This window comes from Acanthamoeba castellanii, assembly GCF_000313135.1.
Source record: "Acanthamoeba castellanii str. Neff unplaced genomic scaffold scf7180000084749, whole genome shotgun sequence".
Classification (NCBI taxonomy): Eukaryota; Discosea; order Longamoebia; family Acanthamoebidae; genus Acanthamoeba; species Acanthamoeba castellanii.
This window is the reverse complement of record NW_004457364.1, coordinates 19,974-28,858: the sequence shown is the minus strand read 5'-3', so window position 1 is coordinate 28,858 and position 8,885 is coordinate 19,974. Positions and strand designations below refer to the sequence as shown.

Here is an 8,885-nt window from a genome sequence, read left to right as displayed (position 1 = left end):
ACACGTTGACCCCTCCTGATTTATTGCTCGAACAGGTCATCACGCAGGACGCGTCGGTGGCGATGCTGGACATGTGGCCCCTGTGGAACCCGTCCATCGTGTGTGGTCCCTCGGCCGCGGCTAATTCTCCACAGCAGCAGCGGGGGCGGGGCCTTCCCGACGAAGATCTGCTGGCCACGTACAGTCCGTCCCCGCGCAAGCGCGACGGGCCGCAGTACGTCCGGCGAAAGCGGAATCACGACGACACGGCGGCGACGTCGGCTTCACAAGACACCGAGCTCGGCGCTGCTGATGGGCGGCAGCGCAGCCTCAAGCTCCGATTCAGGCAGCCCATGCACCGCGACGAGGACGAGGACGAGGATGACGGGCACACTTCGGTCGTGGCCTTGGGTCCACGCCCGCACGCTGGCGGCAAAGCAAAAAGAGAGGATGACGAAGAGGAGGAGGAGGAGGCCGAGCGGGAAGAAAGGAAAGGGCCCGAGGCAAAGGCCCACAGGCCACAGACCCAGTCAACAACCGAGGAGAGCGGACGCACCCGAGACATCCTGTTCTGGAGTGACGATGACGATGACGATGACGAGGACGAAGAGGGCAACGCGCGGGGTGGCGTCGGTGGCTCGAAACCGCTGTCCGCGTCCTACACCAGGAAGAGGCGGCGACCGCACGAAGGCGACAATGCCGGCGGCGGCGGAAGTGCGGCAGCGGAGCAGCAACGGAAGGGGCTCGCGTTGAAGCGGGGAGCACCACCCTCACCATCTGCCGCGCCCAAGAAGAGGACCCTTCAGGAATCCGCGCAGCAGAAGAACACCAACAAGCGGGCGGCCACCAAGACCCGCACCAGTCGCGCACACGCGGAGGAGGAAGAGGAGGGCGACACGCCGCCATCATCATCGTCGTCACCGGTGGCCACCTCCAAGTCCGCGTCCGGCGCGCAGGCAGCCCGCAAGCGCGCGCCAAAGGGTGCGGCCAAGGCGCCGTCCGGCGGCCAGCAGCAGAGAGAACGAAAGGGCAAGAAGGGTCGCGCCGTGGCGACCAGCATCCTTGACTGTCCTTCACCAACGACCACGACCACCACCAGAGCCAAGTCTCGCCATCGGGAGGCGCCGACCCAGAGCAAGGAACTGAGCCCCAACAAGGCGCGGCCTACGACGCTGGCTCGCTCGCGCAGCCGGACGCGGCTGGAGAAGGAGGAGGCCGAGGAGGAGCGCAAGACGCGGTGGATCAACCCTTACGAGCGCATGGCCGAGGAGATCGACGAGGAGGCGGCGGCGGCGGCGGCGGGGCACGCAGGGTACGACGACGACGACCCGGAGGACGACCCGTTCGACTTCGACGGGCACCAGAAGCGGCGGGAGAAGGCCCTCCGCCAGGAGCAGGACGAGCTGCTGGCCTTCCTCGGCAAGAAGGCGCTGCCCACGCGCCGCCCTACCGTTGCCGCCCCACGCACCACCGCCGCCGCCGCCATGAAGACGAAGACGAAGACGCTCGGTACCGCCTCCTCCCGCGGCGGCGGCGGCGGCGGCCGCGATGTGTTTGACTTCGATGATTTCGGCGACGAACACGACGCGTGAGCCAACGCAAGTTGCTGCCGAAGAAGCCAAGAAAGGAAAATACCGTTTGTGAAGGTAAACAGTGTCGACGGGGCGCTGCGTCCACACGACCCCCCCCCCCGTTTAAGATTTTAAGAGGGTGCAGCAGCCACGCCCTCGCCTCCCCCCCCCCGCCCTAAGGCACCAGACGAGGACAGGAGTCCCACCTCCCCTCCCTATTTTATTATTTTTACCCCCCCCCCAAGGGTTGATAAGACCAGAAGATGGAGGGAGGCCTCGACCAGAAGGGGCGCAACCGCGAAGGCCGGCGGAGGCGGCGGACTCGGGTTCCTGGAGGCGGGTACCCGCGTGTGGGTCCCCCACGCCGCCAAGGCCTTCTGCTGTGCGGAGGTGGTCGGCGGGCACCACGTCTCCGGTAGCAGCAGCAGCAGCAGCAGCGGGCAGCACCTCACCGTGGCCTACCTCCACGACGACGGCAGCGACGGCGACCAGGCGGGAGACCGGAAGGAACCCTCCAACGTGGTGGCGGTGGCCCGGGCGGACGTGCTGGGGCGCGTGGAGGACAACTGGCTGACTCCCCTCGACGACCTGGTCGATCTCGCTGAGCTCAGCGAACCCGCCATCCTGCACCACATCAAGCAGCGCCACGCACGCGACCTCATCTATGCACGTGACCTTGCCCCCCCCCCGCACACACGTGCACCTACCGCGGACGAGACGACGTTGCTTACTCACCACCGCTCTGCCCTGTGCACATGCGCACGTGCTGCTGGTGGGTGGTGGTGGTGGTGTGCGTCGTGTGCGGTATGTCGTGTGTGTCGTGTGTGCAATTTGTGCTGTGCGCGGTGCGCGGTGGTGCCGTGTGATGTGGACGAGGCCAGACCAACGTGGGCCCCATCCTGGTGAGCGTCAACCCGTACAAGGTCCTCACGAACCACCACGGGGAGCCCCACCTGCAACGCTTTGCCAAGGCCAAGGCCGACGGGTCCGGCTCGCCCCACATCTACGGGGTGGCCGCTGCCGCCTACCAGCGCCTGCTCGCCGAGAATCGCGACCAGTCCGTCCTCATCAGGCACGTACCTACGACGCGGGCGGGTCCGCGAGCGGCACCGGTGGACTTGAGATCTCCTCGTCCTGGCCACGACGGCGATGATGGTGATGATGATAATGAGGATGATGATGATGGCTCCCCGTACGCTATTGCACCTTACGACGTGCACGTCGTGTACGTGTGCGTGCGCTCAGCGGAGAGTCGGGTGCGGGGAAGACGGAAGGGACGAAGCTCATCCTCAAGTACCTGTCCCACGCGAGCGGCCTCCTCCTCGCCAGGTCGCCGGCCCACCACGCCGGCGGCGGTGGCGAATCGCCATCAGCCGGGAGCATCGAGCAGCGCCTCCTTCAGGCCTCTCCCATCCTCGAGGCCTTCGGTACGCAACTCACCACCACCACCACCACCACCACCACCACCACCACCACCACCACCACCACCACCACCACCACCACGACCACCACCACACACACCAGTTGTGAACGAACCAATCTCCGGACACACATTCACGAGACGACCAACGATACATACTATTTGTCGGTGCGCGCAGGCAACGCCAAGACGGCCCGCAACAACAACTCCTCTCGCTTCGGCAAGTTCGTGAAGATATTCTTCGACGCCCGCGGGCGCATGCAGGGCGCCGAGGTCATCAGCTGTACGCGAGAATGCGCTTCCGCTGATGTTTGCTTACGCCCTGCTGCTGCTGATGATGATGTGTTGGCCCCTTCCCTTTCGTACCCCTTCTCGCTAACCTCTTGTGTTGGTGTGGGCAGACCTGCTGGAGAAATCACGCATCTGCACGCAGAGCCACACGGAACGCAACTACCACTCCTTCTACCAGCTGTGCGCAGGACTCGATGAGACACGCAAGAGTACGCACTACAGCTTTGCTGGCCCACAACCGTGGAATCTCCACTTCTCAAATAACGATGCTGCATCGGTTTGCAGAGCGCTTTGGGCTGCGCTCAGCGGAGCACTTTCGGTACCTCAGCCAGGGCTCCTGCACCCGCATTGACGGCGTGGACGACGCCAAAGACTTCCACACACTTACGGTATGATTGCATTGATTTGCTGGTCCTATTCACACTCACTCTTTCCTTTATTTATCATCCTGTGTCCACCTTGCAGGATGCGCTCACCGTGCTGGGCGTCGGCGCAAAAGAGCAAGACGCCATCTTCCAGATCATGGCTGCCATTTTGCATCTGGGCAACATGCAGGTACCGACCACCATACGTACATTCATTGTTTGTTTTTAGTGTGGCCACTGGCAGGCACGACGCCACGCGCCTGATTGCTCACTCTCGCGATCGGTGGTCCAGTTTTGCAAGCGTCGCGGCACCTCTGCCAAGGGCGCCATGGTGGATAGCCAAGAGGGTACACGTTCTATTTCTCTTTTATCTATTTTGTTTTTGTTTTTTTTTGTTTTGTTTTGTTTTTCCCCCCCTACTCCAGCACTCTCCTGTCCACCGCGGTGGACGTGACTGACCGGGGTCTCGCAGACTTGCGTCTGGCGGCCCAACTGCTGGGGCACCGCGCGGAGGAGCTCGAGCGGGTGCTCTGTAGCCGCACCATGGGGTCCTCCTCCCGCAACTCCATCTACGTCATCCCTCTCTCCCCCGACGAGGTACGACACGACACGACACGACACGACACGACACGACACGACACGACACGACACGACACGACACGACACGACACGACACGACACGACACGACACGACAACAAACACACACACAATTCACTTATCCAATTCCTATCCTGTTGCCACGTGTCGTGCGACAGGCCCGTCAGTCGAGCGATGTGTTGTCGAAGGCCCTGTACGAGGCCCTCTTCCATTGGCTGGTAAAGCGCATCAATCAGACCCTCGCGCCTGCCCGGTCGTCGGCGCCCGCCTTCAAGTCTATCGGCGTGCTCGACATCTTCGGGTTCGAGATCTTCGACACCAACTCCTTCGAACAGGTGTCGTGCTCAAACACAACACACACAACACACACAACACACAACGCGCACAACGCACAACACAAACCCCCCACCACCACCAACCGACGGTGCACGGTTTCCTCGCACTCACCCACTGGTTGTGTTCTCGAGCGCAGTTGTGCATCAACTACGCCAACGAGAAGCTGCAGCAGCTCTTCAACCAGCACATATTCCAGCAGGAGCAGGACGAGTACGAGGCCGAGGGGATCGATTGGATCACCATCGAGTTCAACAACAACCACGAGTGCGTGGAGCTCCTCGAAAAGGTCCGCCTCCTCCTCCGCCTCCCTCAAAGGGTAGTGGTGGCGGTGCCTGCGTGGGTTTGGGCCGCAGCTGAAGTACGCCGCGTGTCGCGCGTGTGTCATAGAAACCTGCGGGCGTGTTTCCGCTGCTCTCGGAGGAGTGCCGGGTGCCCAAGGGAAGCGACCAGGGCTTCCTGGCCAAGGTCACGAACGCCCACGCCCGCAGTCCCTCCTTCGTCAAGTCCCGCCCTGACAGGTGCGACCACCACCACAACCACCACCACCAGCAGCAGCGCAGCACCTGCCCGACGAACGCCGTCGCAGGTAACCCACCACCCGCGTGTGCAGGGCGTCGCAGCACTTCAAGGTCGCCACTATGCGGAGGTGGTGGAGTACTGCGTGGAGGCTATGACGACCAAGAACAACGACCACATGGCCGTCGACTTGACCCTGCTCCTCCAGCAGAGCAGCGCCTTCCCCTTCCTCGCCTCCCTGTTCGCCGGCACCGGCACCGCCACCGCCGCCAAGCAACGCCCCACCCTCGCCGACCTCTTCAGGGTGCGTCCGCCTCTTGTGTAGCACCTGCCTTCCTGCCCGCCCGTTCGCCCTTCCTACTACTAGGCCGCTGCTTCCTTCTCTCTCTCTCTCTCTTCTCTGATCTCTTGCGCGGCATCTGCCGTCTCACACGAGCGATGCTCCAACATTCCTCCTTCGCCATCAGGCCCAGCTGGACCGCCTCGTGGCCACTCTCTCGGCGACGGGTACGTCGCTGCCCCTCCTCGCCCGAAGACGCCTTTGGTCCAACTACTGCTGCGTGGCTGGTGGTGGCTGGTGGCTGGCGGTGGCTGGTGCCGGTAGATCTGCACTTTGTGCGGTGCATCAAGCCCAACGGGGCCAAGCAGCGGGACCTCTTCGAGCCCTTCGAGGTCCTCCGGCAGCTGAGGTGCGCCACGCCCACGCCCCTTCCATAGGCACACGCGCGCACGCACTCCCTCTTCGTGTGGTAGGGCGGCGCCTTACACACACACACACACACACACACCCAACTATGCGGTGGCCAGGTGCGCGGGCCTCATGGAGTGTGTGCGGATCCGGCGCGACGGATACCCCGTGCGCCTCCCCTTCCCGCACTTCTACCGCCGGTACCTACACCAACCAACCTACCAACCAACCAACCAACCAACCAACCCCCGGGTTTGAGTGGAAGAGAGCTGCACCACCCCTCCAAACGAGGACCATCGCGGCTGATGTTGGAGCGGCGGCGGCGGCGGCGGGCCAGGTACCGGGTGCTGCTGCTGCTGCGGCAGAAGGGAGCCGATGCCGCGTGGAGGAGCGAGGAAGCCGCCCTGCGGCCCGGCGACGCTGAGGCCGCCCACGCCTTTTACGTCGGCGCCTGTGAGGTTCGTCGCGTCCACGCGATTCTCTTGCTCGCCCCCCTCTCCGCCACCACCTGCTGACCTCGTGGCGGTGGCGGCGCCGGCGGTTGGCAGGCGTTGGTGGAGCACATCCATAAGCAGCAGGCCCACATCTGCTTCGACGGGGTGCAGATGGGCCGGTCCAAGGTCTTCCTGGGCGCCAAGGAGGTACGCCCGCCGCCACCACCAGCCACCACCACCAGCCACCACCACCAGCCGCCGCCGCCACCACCACCACCAGCCACCACGCGCAACACCACCACCACCACCCATATATGGGTGGCCTCACGCCCCTTTGCTTGGCACCATACGGCACGGTACAGTACGTCCAGATCAACGGCCTTCGCGATGCCGCGCTGCACTGCTTCGCCCTCGTCATCCAGACTCGGTTCGCCCACCCGGTGATGGCGGCGGCGGCTGATGGTGGCTGGTGGTCGTGGTGGTGGTGGTGGTGATGGTGGTGGTCGTGGCGGTCGTGGCGGTCGTGGCGGCTGTGGTGATGGTGATGGTGATGATGGTGGTGGTGATGGAATGAGAGAAGGACGGGAGGTCTCACATCGTAGGGGGGGCACGGGGGTGGTGTGCGCAGGTGGCGGGCGTATCGAGCACGGCAGCGCAGGCGGAGGGAGAAGGCGGCCATCGTCATTCAGGTATACACGGGTTATTTGTTTATTTATTGTATTTTCACCGATGCACCACGACGGTACACTCGACGCTCATCACGCAGGAGCTGCTGCTGGCCTGGGGGGCTGGTGGGTGGTGGGGTGGGGTGGCAACAGAGATGTTGGCGGCGGCACGTGGGACGCAGGCTGTCGCGTAGCATGGCCCTGGCGAGGGAGGCCCGGCTCAAGGAGGAGCAGCGGCGACAGCAGCGGGAGCAGCGGGCCAGGCAGCGCATGTCCCAATCTGCAGTCGTGGCCACAGGAGGAGCGGGAAGGAGGAGGTCTCTGGCCTCCCCGCGGATCTCGCGGGCGGCGATGACGCCACCATCGACGCCGCCGCCGGCCGAACGCAAGTCGCGGGTGCGAGCGGTGCGCGGGTCCCTGCGCGCCCAGGGGTCCTACCCCGACCTGCGCACGGTCTTTGGCGCGCCCGAGTCCCCCCCTATGCCCCCCACGCCCCTCCCCTGGTTCCTCCCCCGCGACAACGGCCTCCCCCCGCGTACCAACCCTCCCCTCTTTTTCCCCTTTCGTTCTCTTTCGTTCTCTCCTCCGCGCCACTCTTGCGGACGACCACGCGACGTAGTAGGTTGCGAGTGGGTGGGTGCGAGTGTTTTGTTGTTCACACGCGACGTGTCTCCGCCGAGGTACAGCGAAGAGGTTCGAGGGCCACGTGGGGTTCACCCTGAGCATCGACGGCGCTCGCCTTCTCCCCTCCAACTGCGTAGCCGCCACGGTACCACGCGCGCATGCCCCCCCCCCCAATGGTAAGCCCCCCAATGTCAGGCACTGAGGGTTTCCTCCTCCCCTCCCCCCTCTTGTGTTCGTGTGGCGGTGGCTGGCTGGCTGGCGGTGGCTGGCTGCGGGGGGCGGCGGGCGCAGGTGCTGGGGCAGCTGTACCGGGCCACGGGCAAGAAGATGGGTCCGGAGATGCTCGCCCTTCCCGCCCTGGTCTCCTCCGCACATAACCCCGTCTTTGCGGTGCGTGTGCGTGTGTCCCTTCTCTAGACCTCCTTCTCCCGCAACAGTCCCTCTCTGGCGCAGAAGGGACCTCGTTGCGATGAGTTCATCCCCCCAATCCGCCACGGTAAATGCTAAGATATGGTTCTATGGTGACGTGTGTGTCCTGTGCGTGCGTGCGTGTCCTGTGCGTGCGTGCGTGCGCGCTTTGCATTGCACAGTATCACCGTACGATACGGATGCGGATGACCGACGCCACCCTCACGCTCGTGGCCAAGGTGCTGGCCTGGAGAAGGGCACCGGGCAGCAGAAGGTGCTGGGCTATGCCACCCTCAACGTCTTTTGCCTCGCCAACTCCCGCCGGCAGCCCGCCGACCCGCACCTCGCCCACCCTCAGGTACTCCGGCCCGCCGCCCGCACGTGTCATGCCGTACCAGCCTCCTGACCCTCAACGCGTGCGCGTGCGCGGTCGTGGTACGTCCAACCAGGTGGTCCTCAATGAGGGCTGCTTCCAGGTGCCCCTCAAGCAGGCGCCGCCGGCCGGGCAGAGCATACGGCACGGCATGCTGCACACCGCCCCGCCCGTGCCCTGCGCCTCTCTGCTTCTCCGGATCACGCCCGTGGCTTCCGCCGCAAGCACACCGCCGCCCTACGAATCGGGGGCCTACGACTCCACCATGTGCGCCTTCAGCAAGAGCGATGAGGCCAAAGCCCTTGCCCGCCTATCGCGCCCCAACGTCCGGCTGAGCGGTACGCACTGCCCGACGCTTCTCTCACGATCTTGAAAATGCCCTCCCATCAGTCCCGAGTCTCACCACACCCTCTCCCCGGCCTTGCCAGGTGTGCTGGCCCAGTGCTGCGACGACGAACAGGTGCGCAGGGAGGCGGCGGAAGGTGGCGGACCGGCGGTGGAGGCCTGGTTCAGTGCGACCTTCTCCAACCGAACCGCAGACGACAAACCTCTGCGCACCTTCCTCGACCCCACGCCCGACGCCTGACCGAAACGCGCCGACATCCTCTCATTATTTT

At 64.5% G+C, this 8,885-nt stretch overlaps 2 protein-coding genes across 2 annotated transcripts in view; both read left to right on the top strand.

Annotated features, from left to right (window-relative positions):
- The window catches only part of ACA1_191590 (uncharacterized protein), a gene marked incomplete at both ends in the record, with an annotated part of 4,507 nt that extends 2,936 nt beyond the window's left edge, over window positions 1-1,571 (top strand). The window contains one exon of the mRNA XM_004336426.1: window positions 36-1,571. Within this exon, the coding sequence (XP_004336474.1) occupies window positions 36-1,571 (1,536 nt within the window). The remainder of the gene's footprint in view (window positions 1-35) is intronic.
- Window positions 1,572-1,813: 242 nt separating this feature from the next.
- On the top strand, window positions 1,814-8,854 carry ACA1_191580 (myosin head (motor domain) domain containing protein; the record flags this gene model as incomplete). The annotated part of the gene is given in 30 exon segments (XM_004336425.1): window positions 1,814-1,876; window positions 1,923-2,220; window positions 2,427-2,742; window positions 2,796-2,977; window positions 3,149-3,253; window positions 3,372-3,470; window positions 3,568-3,650; window positions 3,727-3,816; window positions 3,919-3,973; window positions 4,099-4,223; window positions 4,383-4,559; window positions 4,697-4,846; window positions 4,948-5,063; window positions 5,079-5,146; window positions 5,181-5,380; window positions 5,544-5,583; window positions 5,681-5,765; window positions 5,884-5,964; window positions 6,102-6,222; window positions 6,313-6,405; window positions 6,561-6,625; window positions 6,827-6,887; window positions 7,017-7,268; window positions 7,293-7,398; window positions 7,550-7,632; window positions 7,779-7,877; window positions 8,078-8,134; window positions 8,152-8,253; window positions 8,345-8,606; window positions 8,697-8,854. The coding sequence occupies 30 exon segments, from the start codon at window positions 1,814-1,816 to the stop codon at window positions 8,852-8,854; spliced, it is 3,792 nt and encodes a 1,263-aa protein (XP_004336473.1).
- Between the last annotated feature and the right edge of the window lie 31 nt (window positions 8,855-8,885).